Consider the following 25,755-nt stretch of genomic DNA (forward strand, 5'->3'; position numbering starts at 1 on the left):
AACTACACTGAAAAGGTCCCTGATCAGTTCTACATGGACAAAGCTCATCCACTAACCACGCAAATGGTTGTTCGATCACTCGAAGTTGAAAAGGATCCCTTCCGTCCTAGAAAATAGGATGAATAAGCACTCGGACCTGAAGTTTTCTACCTTCGTGCAATTGGTGCCCTTATATTGCATTTGTTGTGAATTAACCTGTTGGCGAGATTCAATTCTGGCCGAACTAAAAGATGCTGGATAGATGTCAGACCTTCTCTTTGGGCGATCACAAACAAAGTTACTAGAAATTTATAAAGCAAGCAAATGATGTATTTGGTTAGGACAACTCAAGGAAAGACATGCCTAAGGAGATCGAGCAAAAACACATATTGTCAGAATTCTTCTATACTCAGGATTTTCAAGAAAATGGTGATATTGATGTACAACAAGTTCGTTCATCCGATAACCTGGTGGATAAACCTGCAAAGTCATTACCGACATCAACATTTGAGAAGTTACGAAATAATATGGGTATACGGAGATTAAAAAGTCTATTGGATCAAGATGTCGAAATGTGAGTAATTTAATTCAGGGGGAGACTGTACTCTTTTTCCTTCGACAAGGTTTTTATCCCACTGGGTTTTTCCTTGCAAGGTTTTAACGAGGCAGTCAATCTCTATGATAACTCGCATTTGACAATCAAGGGGGAGTGTTATAAAATAATATATTAAGTGATTGTCAAAAGCTTAGTCAAGAAGACTCGCAAATCTTATCAAGTAAGTTTGGTGAAACTTACTAAGGAAGACTCGCAAAGCTTATCAAGGAAGTCTGGCGAAACTTACTAAGGAAGAGTCGCATAGCTTATCGAGGAAGACTTACGATACTTACTCGAGAAGAATCTTAATACTTAACCTAGAAGTATTGCAAATCTTAGTTAGGAATATTCATCAACCAACCTCTATAAATAGCTGGTTCAGTTGAAATGAATTCTATTCTGAAATATTCTGAAATACAACTACTTTCTCTCTCTATCTCCTACTCTCCTTATACTTTCCAGGATAGTTTCTTTTCAATCATTGTATAGTTTAATAGTATATACTACAAGATTTACAACACGTACACTTTTGTTTCGCCCAAAAGTGCATTTAGAATTAGCCGCATTTGGAATTTGACGATATTATTGGCCCAACAGGAAGTACCTTTGTTGGCCCCCATAAACACCTAACACATTTTATGAAACTTAATAGCCTTGAGTAAATCGTGAAACTGCAACTATTTACTATTTTAGAATACATGTACAATTCATTAGAAGTCTCATTTGGACTTGAAGTTCAGTATGGGCAACAGCAATTTGTCGTACATAACTAATCCAAAGTCTCATTATATGATATGGCAGCACTCAAGTCGGTTACCACAAGAAGGTGACACGTACATTTTATTATTATTTTGAAAGAGTAATATTTTATGGAGTACTCTGTACTCAGTACAAATAATATATAATTTAAAATATTATAAAATATATTTATTTTTTGAATAATATTTTACAAACATCATCATTACCTTAATAAAATTTTACAAATCTCATAAATTCAAGTACAATATGAATGTTATTCAACATGTTCATGTATGCGTTGACAACTAAACATATTTTATAAAATAATATATCCTACGATATTTTACTTGTAAAATGCATGGGTTATACAAAAATTTTAATACAATAGTGATATTTATTGAAAATCATTCGAAAAAATAAAATATTTTGTGATGTTTAAAGTTATATTTTACTTTCAGAATATATGTGGACTTCAAGACTCCAACGAAATGGAGACTTCATAGAATTTATTGAAATAATAATATGGTTGTTTGACTAGCCTTATTTCTAAGAAACTAAGGTTTGTCTTTGGATAAAAATAAATACGACTTATTTTTTTTGAAATAAACACTTAAATTTTTACCAAATAAGAAATATAAATGTAAAGAATCATCCTATCTAAAACGTATTAGTGGAGGTCTTTTATGGATCATTTTAAATTGTGAGAATATTGAGGATCATTTTAAATTGTGAGAATATTGAGGGGTGTCAGGGCTCGAACTCGAGACCTCCCGCAAATGTGAGCTCTGATCCCATGTAGAAACCATTTCATCTAAAAACTCAATGTATTAAGGTTAGAGGAGGCCCTTTATGGATCTATACTTATATTTCAACAATAAAACACTTATTTAACATGTATATTAGGAAAAATATTAAAAAATACATATTTTTAGAAGGAAAAAGAATAAAAGCTTATTTTTTTAAAGTAATATTTCAGTCCCATTATCGATTGTTTCCAAGTTGCAAGCAGAATGCGTTATTTATCCAATACATCTAACAGTTACTCATAAAATTAGAGTTATAGACAGACATGGAGTAGCGAGCTCCAATTGTTGCCATATTTATTCACTAGAGCTTCCATTTGCAACATTAGTCACTTGGAACATATTTGATTATTTGATTGGGTGGGTACTGTAAGATCAGGAGAAGACTGAAAGACTTCATCAATCTGGTCGATATCGAAAACGTTAAATAACCAATCCCAATCAAAAAAATCATCATCATCATCCAGAAAACCCATGTTGTCTCCGGAACTTTGGCCAAGATCACTGGTAAGCCAATCCTCGAAAGATGGTACAAAATCCAAATCATCAGGGATTGAGCAGATAGTTGACACTGAAATATCTGTGGTGGATGATGCACTAGAATAAGAAAATGGTAGATCAGAATCAGGGATAAAAATTTCACCCGGCTCTACAATTGGGACTTCATCTATAGAAAAGGCATCGTTAGTTTCCATTGCAATTCTTTCTGTGAGTGGATGATCATCAGTGTTGGTGACTATAGACTCTTCCAGTAGTGACATGCCTTCATTTTCTTGTAACTTATCTTGCTCATTAACTTCTCTAGATTCTTCTGAGGGTTGTGCATCATGGTTCTGATGAATATTACTATCAGCAGGCAGATGATCAGAGGGACGGGGTTTGTGAGCGAGAGGATTAGTTCCCATCTTGCCCAACTTTTTCTTAATATGAGTGTGCCACAGATTCTTGATCTCGTTATCCGTTCTTCCAGGCATATGGGAAGCAATTTTCGACCATCTGCGAATTTTTTTTAATGTATGGAAAATGAGATTATTAACAAGTCATATTAGGAGTTTAGTGAACACAAAAAACTTGTTGCATGGAGCACGATCCAAGTGGTGGATTTATCTTCTGTTGTCCCGGAACACCAGGGTTCGACTCTGACTCACTCGGGAGATATTAGAACACAGATACTCAATTGTAAGGCGTATAAGCTTACATTGCCCAAAAAAAAATAAAAAATTGTTGCATGTGTGCAATGACAGTAATGTATATGCGAAGATACATACTTGTTGCCAAGTTGAGAATGGAGGTCGATGATGAGCTTCTCTTCATGTTCAGATAGAACGCCCCTCTTCAAATCCGGTCGTAGATAATTCGTCCATCTCAGCCTACAGCTCTTACCACACCTTAGTAATCCTGTAAGCCACCAGTCATTATTTTTTTAAAAACAACCTCCAAGCTGAATTTCAGTCCTAATTTTTGGTTTTTAATTTCTTACTCGAGTATAATCAAGGGAATTGACCATATTTTTCGCAAACATGTCATCTTAACTTGTTTCCCTGTTATGGCATGAAGATTCTTTTTATTATTTTTTATTTAATATAAATATTTGTTTCATCAGCGTGTATCTTTACCTGCATGTTCTGGAACAGCTCTCCAGCAGCATTGGTATTTATTTTCATTGTTGAGAACAAAGTTGATGAGCTTCTTGTCCTCTTCAGCCGACCATGGACCTTGCTTCAGCCCTATTTTATCGCAGCATGGCCTCCTCCCCATTTTTATACTTAATATAATTAATGTATATCACAAAACAAGTAGAAGAAGAGAAGGTAGCAGCCGAGGACCTTTACAAAGATAGCTTGAAGCAACTATATAAAGTACATAAGAATAGTTTATAGCAGGGAGCTAACATGCAAGATGCATCCTAAAACAGCTCCACGAATTTGTACATGGATAATGAAGAGTATATATAGGCAAAGTAGCTAGTACACCATTCTCAACTAATTTATGTTACCTTGTTAACTTTAATCTATACTATATTGTAATAGACCGTATAATTTCCAAATTTTTAGTTATATATTTTTTTTTTACTCTCCCTTTAAAACTACAAGTCTACAGAGATCTTACTCTTACCTTCTTAAATAGTTTAAAATACTAAAAACATTGTAACAATACATTATCATATAATATTTTATAAAAAAAATTATAATAATGTTAAAAATAAAATTAAAAATATCCAATTTTGAATACTTTTATTAACAAAAACCTTCCTATAACTTTTTTTTTAACTTTAACGTATTCTATTTCAATACAAACACTAATCATTACGTAACCCTTTCTAACTCTAATTTGTTACACGATAAATATCTTTTTTTATACGATATACGAAATATAAAAAATCTGATTTAAAATTAATTTAATAATAAATTATCACATATTAATAACAGAAAATATTATAAATAGATAATAAATTTTAAAAACTAAATTTTCGTGAGAACGTATAATCAGGTCGTTAATATAATTTAATCAAAATTCAACACATTAATACTAACATATTAATAAAATAATGTTAAAATTTAAATAATAAATTATAAATTATATACTCGTCCGTGCGAATCATGGGTTCTAGTACCATGTAATACAAAAGTTGAATGAAGGGACTTACGAAATTATTTCATATGAAATATTAATAAAATAAATGTTTATTGTAAACATATGAACGGAACACAGCTCTCTCATAGTAAAACTCTTTGCTAAGCTCATTCGTATTATTTTTTTATGTAAATTATAAATTTTGCTCATAATCTTTCACTTTATTTCAAGTAAACGTAATTAAATATTTTTATAACACTAACTTTTATATTAACTAAAAATAGTAGGCCAACATATATATACACACATAAAAATATAATTATGCCAAAGAAAATATATGCAATAGAATTATTTTTTTATTTGGATTTTAACTATGAAATAATTATATGTACAATTCCTAATTATGTATTCGTATGAACATATTAAAATATACCAATTTATGCAAGGACGAGATGATAATATACAATACCGGCACATGTGACTTCTAGCCTAGGTGCATGGTGGGCTGTACATTATTACTGATAAATCACTAAATTAATGTACCTCCAAACAGGGGTGTAAACAAACCAAACTATTCGTGAGCTACTCGAGTTCGGTTCGGAAAATATTCGAATTTGATTTGGTAATAATCGAGCCGAGCTCGAGCTATTCGAATGTTTTACCGAGCCGAGCTCGAGCTTCAAATTACTCGGCTCGTAAGGTTCGCGAGCCTTATCGAGCCTCTATTATTTTTTAATTTTTTTATTATAAATATATTTTTACAAATATATTCAATATTTTATTTATAAAATATATATTTAATCGAATCGAACTCGAGTTGAACTGATCATATTTCGAGTTTTTGTCAATATTTGGTAACTCGATTCGAGCTTTCGAGCCGAACTCGAGCTTATCGAACTATTTACGAGCCGAGCTTCGAACTTGAAATTAAAGGCTCGGTCGAACTCGAACTCGAGCTCGAGCCCCGAACTTTTCAGTCGAGCTCGAGCCGAGCCTGGCAGTGTTCGACTCGGCTCGGCTCGTTTACACCCCTACCTCCAAACAAGTGTGCGGTTATATCTATTTCAATTACCTTAGAGTACATAGGATTTAAAGTTCAAAACTTAAAATTATTTTTGAATTTATATAATATATATATATATATATGTAATAAAACTAAATTAAAAAAACTAAAGGTTAAGAGGATATATCTCCCTTTATAATTTAGTTTATTTTATAATTTTAAATAATAAAATTAAGATCACCATTTCAAGAATTTATCAAATTTATTTTTATTATTATATCTTTACTTACTTATAAATTATCCATAATACAAAATTTTCCAAACATATAATTTCACTCTACACTTAACAATTTAAGTTTTTGGATTATAATTCATAATTTCAAGTATATCCTCCCTGTCAAATACCGAAGTATGTACCACCTCTACACTGCAATACCAAATACACTAATATTATAATGTTACTGTTAGAATATCAACATCTACAGTATTATTTTTATGTTACAGCGTATCATTTTTATACCCTAGAATAATGATGATAATAATACTCTATGTTTCAAAAAGTTTAATCCAAATAAAATTTTTAAGAACCCTGCAACTAAATTGCATTATTGAGTTGCAAAGTCTATATGAACCAGCTAACTGCTGCATATCATATCCGTTTTTCATGCCAAGCAGACATCCCATCCCGGTTCTGCTGCAGTTTAATTAACTTTCAAAAATGTACAGCATCTACTCATTTCGACATTTTCTACCCACAAAAATCATCTGCAATTTGGTCTGAAAATGTCTTACATTGGACTTGGATTGTTAATAACTTTCTGTTAGTTAACATTCATTGAAGATTTTCTGGAAATATGGAAGAAAAAGTCAGTTTAGGACGACTACAATTAGTTATTTATAATTTCAAGGAACGTCTGTGTTACCCTATTTGCACGTTTACTTTTTTACGCATTTTATAAATTATTTCCAAGTTATTTTCTGAATAAAAAAATTGATTGTTCGATTTAGAAAAGTGTATAAAAATAACCCGTAGAACAATATAAAATATGTAAAACACGCAGAAAGAAAATCTAGATAGAAGGGGGCATATCTTCAACGCATATATAACATTAATTAAACTTAGACCATAGAGTAAAATATTTTTACCTTTTTTATATTAAATAATAAAATATATTATTATTTGAATATTGAATAAGAATATAAATTAATAAAATATGAGCTGAAGTGTGACCACCGAGAACTGAAAAAACTAGTTCAAAACTTCAAAAATATAAGTATATACCCATTCGCACACCAATTAATTTATGTTGTATTTGATTGAGATGAATAAAATGAAATGTGTAAAAATCGAAAAATATAATAGAGAATAGAAGGAAGAATTTGATAAAATTTGAGTGGATGCAAAATTTTGTAGGATGAGACTAAGATATAAAATAAATATGAGAGCGTTTGCTTACAAAATTTGAGTTGATAGTAGGAATGAAATGATGGAACCAATGAAATTATATTTATCTATATTTTAAATCAAATTTTAACCAAATTTAAATTCACATTTTATTTCATTCTCTTCATTCCCATTCACCCACAACACAACATTAGACTACATTCACTTGAATAAAATTGGATGTACGAAAATGAAATAAAATTTGTATTATAAATTTGGGATGATGATTGGAAAAGATATTTCTAAAATTTTAATTTCTTCAATAATTCAATTTCAAACAATTTGAATTAGAAATATAATACAAATGTTTCGGAGGAATGTTCTTTCCACTTCTTAATCAAAAAAAAAATTGTAAAATTTTTTTAAACTTATTCATGTTTAATAACTATTGTCTCATAAATCTTTTATTATTTTTTTATGATATTATAAATTTTCATATTTCATTCATTTCATTATATTCAAGTGAAACTTAGAACTCTGACTTTTCGATTTCTTCTATTTTACTATTTTTGAAAGGACTTGGTTATTTAATGTTGTTTGAGTTTTTTGAAATGACTTTATTTTGAATTAAGTTAAATATGAAGAAATGAAAATCAAATAATTAATGTTCAAATAAAATTTAGGATGATTGAATTATTTTCAAATCTGTAAAGTGTCGATCTTCGAAGTGCCACTCAAGAATTTAACAACTAGGGTTAAGCGTTCGGTCGGTTCGGTGCAAAACCAGACCGAACCAAATAGACCGAAAATCAAAATTTCATTTTTTTTAGGATTGAACCGGACTGAAATAATTTGATTCGGTCTGGTCCAACCTAAAGAAGCGAAATTAACTTTAAAACAAAAAATTATATTATAAATAAAATTAAATTTCATGATTTATTTTTAAAAATAAATATTAATTAATCCCTACCACTTCATCAAGGATAGAAAAAATTAAAGGGCTTTTTTTATTCATAACCACTTTTTCAATCTTATTTCCAAAAATACTACCTTATCCAATCTTACTTTCAAAAATACTACCTTCTCTAAAATATTTTCAAAAATACTATGGTTGCATATGCAACCATATATGCAACTACAAATCCTGATTTCAAGTTTCAGATTTCAAATGTCATTTTCGACCTCATCATTGGAATCGATATATATATATATATATATATATATATATATATAATATATATATATATATATATATATATATATATATATATAATATATAGGGTAGCACTCCATAGCATACCCTCTTATATGGAGTTACGTAGCACACCATTATAAATATATACATAATATATATTCTATTATTTTTTTTATGAAATATAATTGCAAACTTTGATTATTAAACCGAAAACGAAGTTATACAATTTTTTTATTCCAAAGATCATCTAAAATTATGCAATATCTCAACATGATTCTATAACAGAATAATAATCATCCAGAATTATTCCGTTGTAGAATCAGTTTCGAAAATATACTTTTTTTAATCAAATTTTAAGTGTTAAATTACTTAAAATAGATTTATTTTATAGTATTTTATATTAGAATCACGTTTTATATGTATTCTATAACAGAATTTATAATAAAATTGATGATTTATAGTGGCGCGCTGTGTAACTCCATATAAGGAGTCCCTCTCTTGAATGTTGGCCTATATATATATATATATATATATATATATATATAGGCGGAAGATCCTAAGAAAACCCAGCTTATCAAGAAAACTGAGGAACCCTTCTCATCACCGTTGATCACGTATTCTTGTTTGATAATATACTGTATTCTAATATTTAATTATGTCAATCAAATCTAGCGTATATATGGTAATTTTCTAACATAAATATAACCAAATCAATCAGACATTAATACATTCTCCAAATCTTAATCAATCATTTAATGTCTATTCAATTTGAATTTCAAATTTTAAAGATTCACCTTGAAAAGATTTAAAAACTACTATTTCACATTTTACATTTTACATTTAACATATAATATTTATAATAAAATATCTTAGAGAATCTTGTAATATATTTTAGAGAATCTTCTATATATATTAATAAAATATTTTAGAGAAACTCCTATATATATTGATAATATTAAGATTCTATTAAGTGTTTCACCTATAACTTTTAACATTTGAAGGATTCTTGAAGTGTTCTTTTAAATATTTCTATAAATTTTAAATCAGGATTCTTTAATATTAATTATTTTGAAATTCTCCAAAGAAAATATTAATTTAAAAATATTTGAAGAGTCAAAAGAATATTATAGGGTGTATAATTTATACAAGAAAAATTAAATATTCCAAAAGAATCTTGCACAATACAAATATTTATTACTAGAAATAATAAAATATTTTATAATAACTTCTATATATATTACCGATATTAAGATTCTATTAAGTGTTTCACCTATAACTTTTAACATTTGAAGGATTCTTGAAGTGTTCTTTTGAATATTATTATAATTTTTAAATTAGAATTCTTTAATATTAATTAGTTTGAAATTTTTCAAAATAATATTATTTTAAAAATATTTGAAGAGTCAAAAGAATATTATAGAGTGAATAATTTATACAAGAATTAAATATTATAAAAGAATCTTGCACGATACAAATATATATTACTAGAAATAATAAAATATTTTAGAGAATCTCCAATATATATTGATAATATTAAGATTCTATTAAGTGTTTCACCTATAACTTTTAAACATTTGAATGTTTCTTGAAGTGTTCTTTTAAATAATATTATAATTTTTAAATTAGGATTCTATAATATTAATTAGTTTAAATTCTTCAAAAGAATATTAATTTAAAAATATTTGAAGAGTCAAAAGAATATTACAATGTGAATAATTTATACAAGAAAAATTAAATATTCCAAAAGAATCTTGCACGATACAAATATTTATTACTAGAAATAATAAAATATTTTAGAGAATCTTCTATATATATTAATATATTAATAATATTAAGATTCTATTAAGTGATTCGCCTATAACTTAATATAAATGTTAGAATAAATATATCGAATATTAAAATAATAGAAATCTAGTGTCATTAGTAAATTACTTAGTGGAATCTTAATAATATTGATATGACATTTTGTAGAATATTAATAAATTTTTTAATAGAATCTCAATGTATTTATTAGTATGACGTTTAGTAGAATCTTATGTTTGCTAAATTTATTATTTAGTTGATTCCACTAAGTGTTTTATTAGAAGTTAATATATTTATTAAGAAATCAAGTTAATTGATTGAATTTTGGAAATGTAATTCACATTAATTGATATACATAATTGAATTTTGGAAATACCATAAATAGAATATATGTTATTATTCACCAGATTCTGTCTAGGATTGTCCTCATGATTATGATTGCAATTAAAAAAGGAATACGGTACAATATACGTAATTAATACAGGTTTTCTCGGTTTTCTCCATACTTTGGTTTTCTCTGGAACCTCAAGAAAACCGAGGAACCCTCTTAGATACCGTTGATTATTTTTCTCATATATAACTATTTCTGAAATTAAAATCAATCAAATATATCTATAATCTAACACACACGGGGGCAAAATTGTAAAGAATCTGTCATTGATTAATTAAAAATCTTCTATTTTTGGCATCTAATAAAATCCAATCAAAGCACACAAATAATCTAGAATCATTACATACATATATTATCCTCTAATAAGAATCTCTGCAATTGTAAGAAAGAGACCGCCGTGGTTGAAAACACCATGATTCATCGTTTGAAGGTTTGTACCACGTATCCTCCTCATGGATCTTAAAACTTTTTCATAAAATTTATCTGTTATGACTTTTGTATAATCTCTAGAACCATATAATCCTTTTCAGAGATATAATGGCGGAGAAGAATCTCCATAAGAACACCGGCCATTTGTTGGTACGAGTAAAACCTATCTTCTTAAAGAGAATCGTGGGGAATCTTTCCGATGCACAAAGACAATGGGTTGTGGAAACCGGATTCGAAAAGCTTCTACTTTTCAACATCATGGAATACCCTCAACTTCTGAGTTTTTCGATTTCAAAGTCGTACAAACCAATCGATTCAACAATTTCAATTGGTGAGAATATTATAAACTTTTAAGAAGATGATGTCTAGAATGTACTTGGTTTGCCGAACGGGGAGTTAATGTTTGAGAATTCTTACAATAGAGAGTATACGGATGTTGGCTTGAAATTTAGATTGAACTTTCTTATTGTCCTCACCAATATTCTAATCAGGGATCCAGAACACCTTATCTCAATTTGAAGATTCTGTCATATTCTTAAGTTTGAAGATTCTCCTTGTTTGGTTAGTGTTCTATAAGAGATTCATTATAGTATAGTTGATTGTTGAAGTTGATATTGTGTGTATAGTTGTATTTCGCACATGCTTCAGTTGGTGTTCATTACTAATGCATTCAGTTTAGATCTTTGTAAGAATTCTAATCAATATTATGTTCAGTATTCTAATCAGAGTTGTTTTACAGAACAACACAAGGTTCCAGTACATATTCTAAGAATTCCTTTATTTGTTGGTAAGTTTTGTTTGGTAGAGGCGGGGGTCTGATTTGATTTATTTGTCTAGTTTTATTTAGATTTTTTTTATTTTCTCCAATAATGGAGAATTTATATTTGTATTCTTTGTTAGTTTGTAGTAGATGTTCCCTATTTGAGTGTGTTCTTTGTGATTTTTTGAAAGAAGTTCTCTCTTTGCACATTCTTTTTTTCTGATAAAATTCATACGAGGTGCCGCTATACCATTAACGTTATGTTTTTTTTAAAAAAAAATTCATTCTACTTGTTTCAAAAAAAAAAATAAATTCATTCTACTTGATTATAAAAAATATGTTTCTAATAATACATTTCTTACGATTATGTTAGGTGTTTAAAATTAAATTTTTTGAAATTTAGTTGATTGAATAGTTTAAAAAGAACACATAATAAAATCATATATGATCGACAAACGAACACCTAATAACTTCAAGTGTAGTTATAATTTTACTTAAATCAATCTCATTATAGTATGTTGAATTGAATATTGAGATTCTAGTAGATGTTCATCTATGCATCACTCTAAAATATTTCATTATCAAATTTTTTGCTCAACGATTAAATTAACATTTAATTACTAATTAGTTTTATGATATATTAAAAAGTATAATTAGATTATGATTTTATTAAAGATACCATTTTTTGATATGGAGATTCTTTAAAATGTTCGCTTGTATAACAAAATAACAAATATTAAAATACACTTGAACACTTAATTGAATTGACATATTATAATATCATGAGAGTCCAATAAACATTCACTCAAATTTGTAGAATAATATATAGTAGAATCTTTAAACTGATATTATAATAAATTTATATTACTTTAAAATATTCGCTCAAATATAATAGAATAATATAAGGTAGAACTTTTAAAAAATTTATTTACAAAGTTGAATTAAAACAACTATTATAATATATAGTAAATGAAGAGATTTCTTACAATACCCGTTCAAATATTTTTCAAATGAAGGTTCTTCAAAATGTTTTTTCAATATTTAAATTTTATATTAAAAGTAAAAAATAACTAAAGAACTTAAATGGTATACAATTTTTTTATAAATTTTTAATATTAATTATTAGAATCTTAATACTTATCACTTAATTAAATAAAATGTGTTAATTTAAATTATGATTTATTTAAAAAGTGCACATAATAAATCATATATCATCAACAAACTGAACACATAACAACTTCCAATTTAGTTATAATTTTACTTACATCATCAATCTCATAACAATATGTTGAGATTCTAGTAGATGTTCACTTATACACCTACTAGATTCTTTACGATACCCGTTCAAATATTTTTCAAATGAGGGTTCTCTAAAGTATTGTTTCAATATTTAAATTTTATATTTAAAGAAAAAGATAATTAAAGAACTGAAGTCATTGTATGCAATTTTTAATTAATATGTAATATTAATATTATAACATTTCAAGATTCCAATTAGAGCACTTAAAAGAATCTTAGAAAATCTTAGAAAAAAATTTATTTTAAATTATTAGAGCACTTAAGAGAATCATAGAAAATCTTAAATAATTTTAAATCAATAAAACACTTAAGAGAATCTTGAAAAATCTTAAATATTTTTAAATTAGTAAAAAACTTATGAAAATCTTAAAAAAATATTCAATTTAAATTAGTAAAACACTTAAAAGAATCTCAGAAAAATCTTAAATAGATTTAAATGAGTAAAACACTTGAAAGAATCTTAGAAAAAAATTATTTTAAATATTCAATTTAAATTAGTAAAACACTTAAAAGAATCTTAGAAAATCGTAAATATATTTAACTGAGTAAAACACTTGAAAGAATCCTGGGAAAAAAATTATTTTAAATTAATAGAGCACTTAAGAGAATCTTAGGAAAATATTATATTTATTAGTAAAACACTTAAAAGACCGTAATAAAAAAAATTATTAGATGATCCGTTATAACAATGGTAAGAGATTTATTATCATACACAAGATAACGCAAAATATATAAACAAGATTCTCTAAGATATTCGATCAGTTTTTAGCAAGGTGAATCTTTTGAAATTTGAAATTCAAATTTAATACTGATTGATTGATTGAGATATGAATAATATAAAAAAGGAAATCAATTAATTGCAAATCTTTATTGAATGTACTGATTAAATGCATTAAATATATTACTGATTGAATGCATTAAATATATGTAGAATATTACCATAATATCCCTTATGAATTAGATTTGATTGATCTTTTGATAAATTAAAATATATATTATGATTATAAAATCAACGGTGATTAAGTGGGTTTCTCGGTTTTCTTGATAAGCTGGGTTTTCTTAGGATCTTCCTCCTATATATATATATATATATATATATATATATATATATATATATATATATATATATATATATATATATATATATATATATATCGATTCCAATGATGAGGTCGAAAATGACATTTGAAAACCAGAACCTGAAATCAGGAATTCAGTTGCATATATGGTTGCATATGAGGTTGTATTCAGTTGATTCTATTGTAATCTAATGGCCCCGCCAGGGGCACCCATACATCAGTTGCAACTTACAGTTTTCAGTTGCATATGAGGTTGCACGCAACCTCGTATGCAACCTCATATGCAACTAAATGCAACTGAAAACTGTAAGTTCCAACTGAAGTATGGGTGCCCCTGGCGGGGCCATTAGATTGCAATAGAATCAACTGAATGCAGCCTCGTATGCAACTAAATGCAACCTCATATGCAACTAAATGCAACTGAAAACTGTAAGTTCCAACTGAAGTATGGGTGCCCCTGGCGGGGCCATTAGATTGCAATAGAATCAACTGAATGCAACCTCATATGCAACTAAATGCAACTTCATATGCAACTAAATGCAACTGAAAACTGTAAGTTGCAACGGATGTATGGTGTGCCCCTGGCGGGGCCATGAGATTGCAATAGAATCAACTGAATGCAACTAAATACAACCATATGCAACTATATATGCAACTGAAATATATATATTTATATAAATATATATATATATATATATATATATATATATATTGATTCCAAATATGAGGTCGAAAATGACATTTGAAAACTGGAACTCGAAATCAGGATTTGTAGTTGCATATATGGTTTATTGAGAACAAACCAAACTGAATTCGCACGATTTGTTTTGGTTTTTCAGTTTCGGTTCGGTTTTGCTCACCCCTACTTACAACTGAAAGAAGCACCGAAACACTGATGGACATCATGTATTGACGTGATTGTCTCTCGGTCTTTTCTTTGTTGTCATTTTGTAAAATCTATATGGTTGGTCTATTGTAGACTCAGTATAATTAATAAGTATTTCATGATATATCAGTGTAATATATAAATATTTAATGTTAAACATAATTACTCATAGACCACACTTTAACTGTAGTTTTGTAAACCAACATTTTAGTTATTCATTATTTTTAATACAACGGTCATTAACATTCTAATTTTATTAAAATTAAAATCTATTTACAGGCTGCATCTTATGTATACCATAGAATATACGATAGTTACCAATTTTTTGGAGCAGTTAATAGCACCAACAACAATTTAAGGCATCGGCCTTGATTTTTATTTCTTGTATCCTTTTTGGTTCACTGAAAATGTGCTGTTCATTTCTGTATATGATATTTTTATCTTTCCGTCCATCACCGATCAACATACTTTTTTTACATTTGAAAGTCAACAATTGCCATCGTCGTGCATCTTCATTGGTTAATTATATTGCGTCATGCATCTTCATTGGTTAATTATATTGCTTCAAAAAAAATTCAACATAGTTAATGTTGATGAATTAGGTGATTTGTCACGAATTCATGATTAGTTTTACAATATTTTTTGTTTAGAATGATTGTTTTAGACGTGATTGCATATACATGTGTTGCCTACTCAATGTTAATTATCTATTTTGTATGATTTTTTGTTTAATGATAGTTTTTTTAACAACTTTGATTTTGTGTTCACTTATTATTTGATCGATTGTATGATCTAGTTTGAATTTAAGTGCACAAGGACATGGTTTGAATTTCACAACCTCTTTAATCTTGTTGTGATGATGAGAGTAAGCTTGACACAACACTACAAACTTTTAGAATAATAGATAAATATCTTTGAATTAATATGTTTTATTGGATGTTATTTAACAGGTTGAATAGGATAACCTGTCAAAAATCTAATTAAACATTAGCTCAACAATATATATTTTGATGTGAATGAAATACATTTTAATTATAGCAGAATGATCAATTAAAATATGTAATAAATTAAAGTAGAGCATGAGTTTTTTTAACAAAATAGTTTGTGTTGTTTAATTAAAATAAATGTTTAATAATTAATGAAAATGTTTAGGTTAATTACGAATAACTTAATATGTTTATAGGCGTGTTATTTAAAATTTTGAATTAGTTTTAAATATCTAATTGTTTTGAAGCAAATATCTAAATTTATTAGAAAGCTAATTAAAAATTAGTTTGTAAAGCTTTGTTTTCTATAAGCATGTTTAAATACGTTTTAGTTATAATGATATGAGAACATGTTATAAATCAGCAAGGTCGGTACGGTTAGATTTTGACAGCTAAATTTTTTGAAATTTGGGACTTAATGAACCTAGCCATCAACCAACACGGTCGAGTATATAATTCAAAATTTATTATTTATAATTTAGTTTTTAATATCATTTTGTTAGAAATTTTATATTGTTGGATATCCATAATACTTTTTTACACAATAAATTTGTAATAATGAATTAAAAGTTTGATAAATAATTTTAACCAATTGATTCTTTTTTATTTTTGCTTTTAAAAATCTACCTTTCACTTATTTTTATATATTTTAAATTGATATTACGAATAATAAATATTTTTATCATTTATTTGCAATATTTTCTTAATATTAACATGTGTTAGTGTGATTTTTTTGATTAAATTAAATAATATTTTCATGTTTTTTTTAAATCATACGTTTTACACTGTTTTTTCTTTATTTGTAATGGAAATAATACTATTTATTTGTATTATTTCAGTATTCTTCTAAGGAGATGATTCGTGTTTGTCCTATAATAAAATACATTGGAGTTAAAAGAGAATTACAGGTGTTTATTTTCGAATAGAACATATTGTCATTGTTATAAGAAGTAATATGTTGATTTGTATATTATTATATTATTTTTTATTTTAAATAGGGAAAAATGATAATGAAGATGATGAAAAAAAATGTGGCTAATTAGCACGGATTAAGTAGGGTAAGTAGGGTGTATTCAACTAGAATTTTAATGAATTTCATATAGTTAATGAGTTTTAATGAATCGTATCTAATTATGATTTTATGTGTATTCTTGATTAAATGTTGCACAATTGATTAGAATTTTTAGGGTTTAATCACAATATTTCAAAATCTTATTTATTTTGATTGAATTATTTCTAAATATCTAAAATACACTAAATAATCTACAAAATTCATCATCTTATGAATTCCAAAAATATTCATCAGTATTTGAATATCATCATATTTTAATAAATTTTAAATAATTACAGTTGAATATCATAGATTTTAAAGGGGTTAATTATCTAATTGGTCACTGAAGTGAGCTTAATGTATCAAGTTGGTCACTGAACTGAAAACGGTATCAAGATGGTCACTAAAGTCATCATAAATATCTGACAAGTACCTCGAAATACGAGTTCAAGGAGTGAAAATATTATTTATAGGGTTTTACACATTATTTTTAAATGTTACCGCAACCAACTAAAAGGTATGACTTGTAACATTTATGACAATATATTTAGATTTTATCAAGTTTATTTTTTTTATTATATAGTTATTTTCTTTATTTTAATTAAAAATAAAGAATAAATAAACTTGATAAAATCTAAATATATTATCATAAATAGTAGGAGTCATAAGTTTTTACTTGGTTATGATAACATTCAATAATAATGTGTAAAACTCTATAAATAATATTTTCACTACTTGAACTTATAATTCCGGGTACTTGTTGATATTTATAGTGACTTTAGTGACAATCTTGATACCGTTTTCAGTTGAGTGACCAATTTGATACATTAAACCCACCGAAACCAACTTGATAATTAACCCGATTTTAAAGCTTAACTTAAAATCATGGTTCAATACTACTGAATTTTGTATCATAATTTGAAATCTTAATTGAATATCTTAAATGCTGATATTTTTTAAAATCCGAATTGAATATTTTTAAATTTCATGAATGAAAAAATCTTTTAAAATCTCAATTGAATACACCTTTAAGTATCGCATAGAGTAGATGATACTTCCTTCGTCCGAAAATTGAAACTCTGATTTAATTTTTCTTTTTCGAGCACTTCAAAATGTTCGGAGTAGGTATTTATAACTACTATTTTATAAATTTCTTATTTCTTATTTCTTATACTAATCAAAAATACAAATTTTATAATCTTATACAAAATAAAATTTTTAAAAATGATTACTTAAAAAAACATCATCAAATTGAAATGAATGGAAAAAGTGTGGGTTGTTCCTGGGACAGAGGGAACCGATAAGCATTTAGGCGGCAAGGCGAAAAGCGAACCCTAGTTTTTGCGCAACTAAAAATTGTGGAATTCAATTCAAAACTTATTCAGTTAGTGCTGAAATCTAAGCTAGTATGGACTACACCAAATCGGAGGAAAATTGGTCGGAGGAGCACGATCATCTCCCATTGAAACAACGTTTAAAGATCCTTCACGCGAATAATAAAGTCTCAGATCTAGCAATGTTAGTTTTTGATTTTATTTGCATTGCATCGAGTACTATTATCTGTTTTTGGTTTATTTACTTAAAATCCAATGATTTTTGTTTGCTTTTTTGTGATTTTTCCCAGTGCGGCAAGCGAGTTTGTTGTTAAGAAGGAAGATGAGGAGTGCGTGGTACAGGTGACCTAATTAGATGATTAGCGCGATTTTTACTGTTACCTGTTTTTGGTTTATTTACTTAAATTTGGTTTGATTTGATATAATAGTATTTTGGAAATTTCGTTGATTTGTTTCCCTGTAATATGTGCTTAATTTTTTGATATGTTGGACTGGGGGTGGGTGGATAAAATTTTCTGCGAAATGATGAATTTGTGCCGAAAAATTCATTACAATTAGAAAGAGGTGTTGTGATTTTGTCTGTTTTTGGTTTATTGCAACTTGCGGTTTTAGTTGACCATTTGTTTCCGGAAAATTAATTACACATGACATGCAGGATGTCGATTCTGCTCATTTCCATGTTGAAGGGAGGATTGAGAGGTTTCTGTTGGATGAATCTCATTGCGGTAATGTTATTGAGAAACAATGCTTTTTAATATAAGCTTAAACAATTAAAACTAAAGCTGACATATTACTACTGAACTTCTCCTCTAATATATGCAGACACTTGAAAATGTGCAGGTAGGACCCGAGAGTCATGTATTCCTAAAATTGAACAAGACATTAGTTGTCAGCCCAATCAGACTAACGCAGAAGCAGGTTGTGATAATCTATCGGGTTCTACAGTAAATTGCCTTGTTGACCGTTGCAGCGATGAAGTTAAAGCAATTAAATCAAATAGCGAAACACCTGCTTATATCCTTGATGATCTAGATCATGTTGATTTGAAAGAACGCTGGAGGATGCTTCTGCTGTCAAGGTTCCTTAATTATATCCATTATAAATTTAATCAGGCGACACAGTAATTTAAATGTAGTGAAGGCTTTTAGGCTTTAGCTTCTAGATAAGGGAACAAATCTTATTTTTTTGCTTTGATGTTATTCACATGCTCTCCTTTCTGAAGAAGAGTGATTCAAGGATTTATGATGTCCTGTTTTGTCCCATTCTGCAGGAAATCGCTGGGTGCGACAGAACCTGTTTGTAAGGTATATATCCCCTAACACTATTTGTTTTATAATGATTGATGAAAGTTGCGACATCTTAGTCAAAGATGAGGTAGCAATATCAGAGTGCACTTCAACGCCGTTAACTCTTACAAATTTAAGAACCTTGAGGATGCGTAACAATAATTAAGAAGAAAACAATAATAAAAGACAAACTTAGGTGGATTAACCATAAAAATTACTACCCTAAGGATGAGAACTAGGTGATGCAAATGCAGTGAATGTTTTTTAAACCTATCACAAGAGTTCTACTTTCTATTAAAATTATAAGGAATGATTGTTGGAATGTGACCAATATCTTGAACAGGTTGATTGACTGATATTAATGCATGTGAACCCACCTCAGCTCTTTTAGACTACAGTACACTACCTTCCAACATGTTCATTTATAGTTGAGACTCTTGATATATGAAAGAATAAATAGCTATATCCCTCCTTTTTAAGGGATGTAAAACTTGTTATGATGATGTTTTATGAAAGAAGTACATGTAATTGTTTAGCCAGTTGAATCGTCTATATGCTTTCTATCTTGAGTGTAATAAATATTTTTTCCTGATACATGGCAAGGTTTACTGATGGTTACAATATTAGTGAACAGATATATAATGTAATTGGTTAAAAGCAGTATAGATGTTCCGATTTGCTTGGAAAAAGTCGAGTGATTGAATATTTAAATCAACCTTGTGATATAGTGAAGTTTCCAATTGGTAAAATAAATAAAATCGAAAAAAGTACATGACTATATACTTGTACATATGCTTACACATATACATATATGTTAATTAATTTTCTATATATATCTAGCAAAGTTGATATTACAATGGCAGGTTACAAAAGTTTCAACTGTTTATTAACTTTGCCACATTATTGATATTGAGAGGATATTAATAACGAGGCAAAGTATTATATTCTGTACAGCTTGCTTTCAACTTAAATTAGTATCCAAAAGTATGATCCCTGTTTTGTGTCAAATGTGCACATATCTGGTGTACGAGAGAAAGCAGAAACTATTATTGAGAGATCTATATGTGTTAATGTGATGGGCTGTCATTTTTGGGATTGAGATTTTACTAGAGGACCCCATAACAAGGCAAAGTATTATATTCGGTGCAGCTCGCTTTTAACTTAAATTATTATCCAAATGTATGGTCCCTGTGTTGTGTCAAATGTGCACGGTGTATGAGAGAAAGCAGAAATTATTATTATTGAGAGATCTTTATTTGTTAATATGATGGGCTGTCATGTTTGGGATTGAGATTTTACTAGAGGACCCGATATGTAAGGACCTTCTTGTGATATATTATCTTACGAGATGATATTAAGGACCAAGTTAAGAAGATCTAGTTAGCTATTTTAGCAAATTTGTAATTTTAATTATCATTTAATTTAAATTTATTTTTAAACAAGGATTTTTTGTTACACGAAAAGCGTTGTAACCCAAGGTATTCACTAATAGGTATTGGTGAGACTTTATTAAATTGCAGATCATTTTTCTTGGTTATGGACAATATGCTCTAAGCGTGAAAGCCTAGGGGTGGTTATGCATTTGATTTAATTCTGGTTTAGTAATTATGTTTTACCAATTTGAATATAGTAATCAATCGAGATTCTTGCAGATAACAATGGTATTAGCCCAGAGATGTGCCCAATTTCTTTTAAGTCAGACTCATCATCTCTAGATTTCAGAAATACCCTGGACATATTCAGATCAAACACCTAACTTCTTTTTAATGCTTTCACCTTATCACCGATCCTTGTATCGTTTTTAGTTTTAGTCCTACCGTATCTTAAACTAACTTTTGCTAGTTTACGAATAAAATGATAAGAAAAAAGTAATTTTTTGTAATTACAAATAAATTGGATAGAAATGAAGGTAAATTTTGGAATCTAGAATTCTATGTTTCCTGTTATCAAAGGTTAAAATTGTAGATCTGACTTCACTTTAGGCGAATTGCATGATTTGATAATGTCAAGCTAAGCAGAGAGCTTTTGATATAGGAAAATCATCAAAAGAAAGACAATGAAGCTTTAAATGGCTCAATTGGAACCTTCATGTTTATATTCTTATTTAAGGCAAGGGTTTGTTTTAAGAAAGTGGTCTATAAATGTTTTGCTTATAGCAAAAAAAGTTAAGTGGTTTAGAGAGAGAGAGTTGAGGTCCAATGGTCCATGAAGTTAAACAGTCATGCTGTAGCGGGTGTAGAGCTTTTGGATTTTATTGCGTTAAAAAAAATATTTTTTTTAATCAGGGACTTGGAGGTTCTCTGGTTTTTTCCCTTAGCTGAGATTATAAATTAATGATGCAAGTCCCACTTATATATAGAGACAATTAATGATTTTTATTAAAGTTTTTTTTGTGACTGTAGGAAAAAACTGTACTCTTTTTGGGGCAAGGAACTAAGGAAGTTTCAGATGTGGTAAAACATATAAAATTATCCGCTGTTGTTTAACTTTTAGATTTTACAGTATTAAGCTGATCATGCAAGATATGATTATGATTCTGTACTTCTAGTGGTCACATGATACAGGCTCCTTCTCTTATCTCAATTGTTTTGAACTATGATGACATGATATGATGGTTCTTATTTTATAAAGTGTGGTTTTTTGCCTTGCCTGTTACATTGATATGCTCCCAACGCGAGAATCAGCACTTTTGAGGTTGGTTGGCATGTTCTATCCCTAAGTTCCTATTTCTATGTGATGTGTGTATAGGTAGTTCTGTTGTCAAGCTGCAATTAGTTATTTTTTGTGACAGTTAATCTTGCTATGAGGTTATATATTCATGCAGGCATGGCATCTTGATTAGTATGGTTAAACATAGTTATCTTTTAAAAAACTATATATAAATAATAGCAAAGAACACACAAAGATATCTTTGTCGAGTATCAGAGACAGCACTTGTAACTGCTCATAATTGTTTTTTCCATTTTGCTACATGGCTCTGTTTATATACTTCCCAAGTATCCATTCAATTGTATGATGTAACAATAAATTTTTTGAAAGAAAATATAGAATTTATGATTTTATTTAAGTTGTCCTTCAATTCTCAAACATCTATTAAGTTGGTATATGTTCCTGTAACATCCAGTATCACATGGTGATTGAATGATTACATGTTGATTCACTTATGTATCTATTCTATATTTTAACAAAGGGTTGACGTTTGTCTGTCTCAGTTCTATTCTTATTAACCTTGAGATTCTTATATTGGCACAATATAGATATGGATTACTGATCGCTTCTTATTTTTGCCTCACAGGAAAATAGTATCGAGTTGGCCGCCAATATAGCGGGTGGCGTGCAAAATGCTGTCATTGGAAAGGAAGATAGTTATTCTGTTAAAGAAGAGTATTTAAGTGTAGGGGATTCTGAAAAGGTACCACGAGGATGTACTGCTGTTGTCTGTGGCGATTCAAATATAGAATCATCACACAGAATTGCTGCTGAATCCGCTAGTACAAACGACATATGTTCCTCAAAAATAACTTCAGGTCAACATGAACCATGCGGTGGGAAGTTTGTTCTGTCTTCATCTGGGAAACATTTTACTGTTCCTATTACTCCTTCGACAACTTCTGTGAATGTCAAGGTGGAACCTATAGAAAATAATGAACTAGACGAGAAGATATTAGAGTACTCCTTGATGACAAATTTAGTTGCAGTGAAAAATGAACCAATAACTTCTGACGCATTTTCTGAAGACGACTTGGATCATATGTTGCTCAGTACACGGATTAAATTGCTGACATCAAGACAGATCGCAAAAGCTGAAAAAGTTTCTGAGGATTCGAGAAAAATTGAGATTTCATCCCCTGATTGTGAGCCCATATCATCAAAATCTGATCCACCAGCAAGAGTCAAACGTTCAAGGAAAAGGAAGAAAACTGCAACGTAAGCATGTGACTGTAGTTATTTTTTACAATATAATATTTTTCTTGTATATATTGCATTATGTCATAGGTGTACATAGTTTTAAAGGCTTTAGCTGATTTAATATTTATTACAGAGATTCCGTGGAGATTGCATTGGAGGAAGATGCTCCTGGGCTACTTCAGGTGCGACATTTTATCGCATTATCTATTGTCTCAATGGTTTCTTATCTCTTTCATCTTGCAGGTGTTAGTTGACAAAGGAGTGTTAATTGATGAAATGAAGCTTTATGGTCAAACAGAGGTCGATGAAGCTATTGACGAATCATTCTCTGAATTTTCTGAGCTAGAAACTGTAATATCAAAGGTGCTCATATCGAGATGGTTTGACACTTTTCACTTTTACCTGTCTCTGTCTCTACAAAAGCAATCTAGTTATGCACTTGCACTGTATTTACTCTGGTTAATTTATCATGCACAGAAGCAATTATAGAGTTGGTCATGCATAAGATATTATTGACATAATCGTCTCTAATCATGATATTTGCAGAGCAGAATGAACGCCACACAAAACTTAGTTTTCTATTAGTTTTTATCATTGACACTGATATGCGTGAAGATTCATGTCTTGGTGACTGATTCTCACTCATTATTGTAAAAATTATATATTTACAATGTTTTCTTAAATTGTATGTACAGCTTTTCTCGCAGCGACACTCGTTAATTAAACTTGCTACTTTAAAAGGTACCAAGGGTGAAAAGATTAGTTATTGTTTGGCCTGTCTAATTTCTCTGGTAGAGCAGGTAAACATCCTTTTTTCTTGTGTAGCTTACTCTGCACCTTCATGTTGGTTCCATGTTCTCTTGGATGTGTGTTTTAGGATTAACTTATTGCTATGTCATGCTTGTAGGCGCGCTATCTACAGTTCAGAAAGTGGCCGGTTGAGTGGGGTTGGTGTCGGGACCTCCAGTCATTTATATTTGTCTTTGAGCGACATAAAAGGTTTATGAAAAACAGGTTATTCTTTGTGTTCGCTTGTAGATCTACCTTTACTGACACCTACTTTTGTTATGCTGTATATGTATATATATAACTGCAGAATTGTGCTAGAACGGCCTGAATATGGCTATGCAACATACTTTTTTGAGTTGGTGGACTCTCTAAGCATAGATTGGCAGATCAAAAGATTGGTGACGGCAATGAAGCTTACTAGCTGTAGCAGGATCTCGCTGATTGAAAACAGAGCATTAACGGTACTGACTTTATAATCAGTCATGATAATATGACAGGAAATAAGACTATAAAGACTAAGGTTATTACTTGTGCGAGTAAAAGAAAAGGGAAAGGTTGAGGAATGATAAATTAAACAGTTTGTTACCCTGGACTTTTCTAGAAGTGATCAACTTGGGTATGTGTCCAAACTCCAAAGTGTTGGAATCAGCAATATTATGTACATGGTACAAGTTTTGGTCCCTATTGTTTGGACCATACTCGTGTCTGAGTTTCAAGTTTCTGAGACGGGTACCTAAAGCAAGATGCACGTTTGGGGTAACAAAGATTTAACTAAGAAAGAAATTTTTAGTATGCGTTGCATTATCAATTATATGCAAGGGCCAGTCCCTTTTCTGTATATATAAATATCGTGTTCTCGCTGCTATACCGTATATCCATGTAACAAACTTTCATGTTTAGGTTGGCAAAGATCTAACAGAAGGTGAAGCCGGAGTGCTATCAGATTATGGTTGGGTACCAGATACTGGGTTGGGAACAATGCTTAATTATCGGGACAGAGTTGTTCATGACAGAAAGAATGAAGCGGACAGCTCAGAATGGAGATCTAAAATTGGGAACTTGCTGATGGATGGCTATAATGGTGGAACGATTGTATCAACCAGTATTCCAAAAAAGTTTGCGGATAAAACTGTAGTTCATAATCCAGCAATCAAGTTGGAGATTTAGGTGAGGTTAGTCCATTCCAATAGTAGTAGTGCTAGATTGTAGAGTATTAACTTATTAACAGGCAATGAACTCGTTTTTGAGCTATGACAGTAGATTTCAACTTTGTTTTTGTTTAGTTGATTAATTTCACTAAAAAATTCAAGCTTTAAAATTGACACCCTCCATTCAAATAAGTATATGATGTAGGGGGTGATATTATGGGCCTGTTTGGGTACATAAATTAAGCCCTTATAAAGGGCTTCTTTTTTTAAAATACATATTTTTATAATTTTTGGGATATAAATGTTAATGAGGTGGTTTCATTATAAATGTCAA

At 29.1% G+C, this 25,755-nt stretch overlaps 2 protein-coding genes across 3 annotated transcripts; one reads left to right on the plus strand and one right to left on the minus strand.

Moving 5' to 3' along the window:
- Positions 1–2,251: 2,251 nt before the first annotated feature.
- Positions 2,252–4,034, minus strand: LOC108217799 (transcription factor MYB20). The gene is made up of 3 exons (XM_017390689.2): positions 3,732–4,034; positions 3,384–3,513; positions 2,252–3,111 (listed from the first exon to the last, which is right to left on the minus strand). Exons 1-3 carry the CDS (start codon positions 3,871–3,873, stop codon positions 2,445–2,447), a joined length of 939 nt encoding a protein of 312 aa, XP_017246178.1. The 5' UTR covers positions 3,874–4,034; the 3' UTR covers positions 2,252–2,444.
- Positions 4,035–18,203: 14,169 nt separating this feature from the next.
- Positions 18,204–25,555, plus strand: LOC108219045 (uncharacterized). Of its 2 annotated transcripts, XM_017392289.2 has the most exons (13): positions 18,204–18,473; positions 18,580–18,631; positions 18,945–19,014; positions 19,130–19,367; positions 19,560–19,593; positions 21,978–22,028; positions 22,871–23,502; positions 23,618–23,666; positions 23,728–23,847; positions 24,180–24,284; positions 24,392–24,483; positions 24,581–24,734; positions 25,174–25,555. In XM_017392289.2, the coding sequence occupies exons 1-13, from the start codon at positions 18,364–18,366 to the stop codon at positions 25,438–25,440; spliced, it is 1,974 nt and encodes a 657-aa protein (XP_017247778.1). In that variant the 5' UTR covers positions 18,204–18,363; the 3' UTR covers positions 25,441–25,555. The 2 variants fall into 2 exon arrangements, with proteins under 2 accessions (XP_017247778.1, XP_017247779.1); XM_017392290.2 differs by lacking the exon at positions 21,978–22,028.
- The last annotated feature ends 200 nt before the right edge of the window (positions 25,556–25,755 follow it).

The sequence above is a fragment of the Daucus carota genome, chromosome 4 (assembly GCF_001625215.2).
Source record: "Daucus carota subsp. sativus chromosome 4, DH1 v3.0, whole genome shotgun sequence".
Taxonomy (NCBI): Eukaryota; Viridiplantae; Streptophyta; class Magnoliopsida; order Apiales; family Apiaceae; genus Daucus; species Daucus carota.

Bases quoted from the DNA above. Each gene is read 5' to 3' on its own strand.
- LOC108217799 (XM_017390689.2), bottom strand. From the start codon at position 3,873: ATGGGGAGGAGGCCATGCTGCGATAAAATAGGGCTGAAGCAAGGTCCA. The intron at 3,514-3,731 runs GTAAAGATACAC...GGTGGCTTACAG, and splicing joins AGCTGTTCCAGAACATGCAG to GATTACTAAGGTGTGGTAAG. The intron at 3,112-3,383 runs GTATGTATCTTC...AAAAATTCGCAG, and splicing joins CATTCTCAACTTGGCAACAA to ATGGTCGAAAATTGCTTCCC.
- LOC108219045 (XM_017392289.2), top strand. From the start codon at position 18,364: ATGGACTACACCAAATCGGAGGAAAATTGGTCGGAGGAGCACGATCAT. The intron at 18,632-18,944 runs GTGACCTAATTA...CATGACATGCAG, and splicing joins ATGAGGAGTGCGTGGTACAG to GATGTCGATTCTGCTCATTT. The intron at 24,285-24,391 runs GTAAACATCCTT...TCATGCTTGTAG, and splicing joins TAATTTCTCTGGTAGAGCAG to GCGCGCTATCTACAGTTCAG.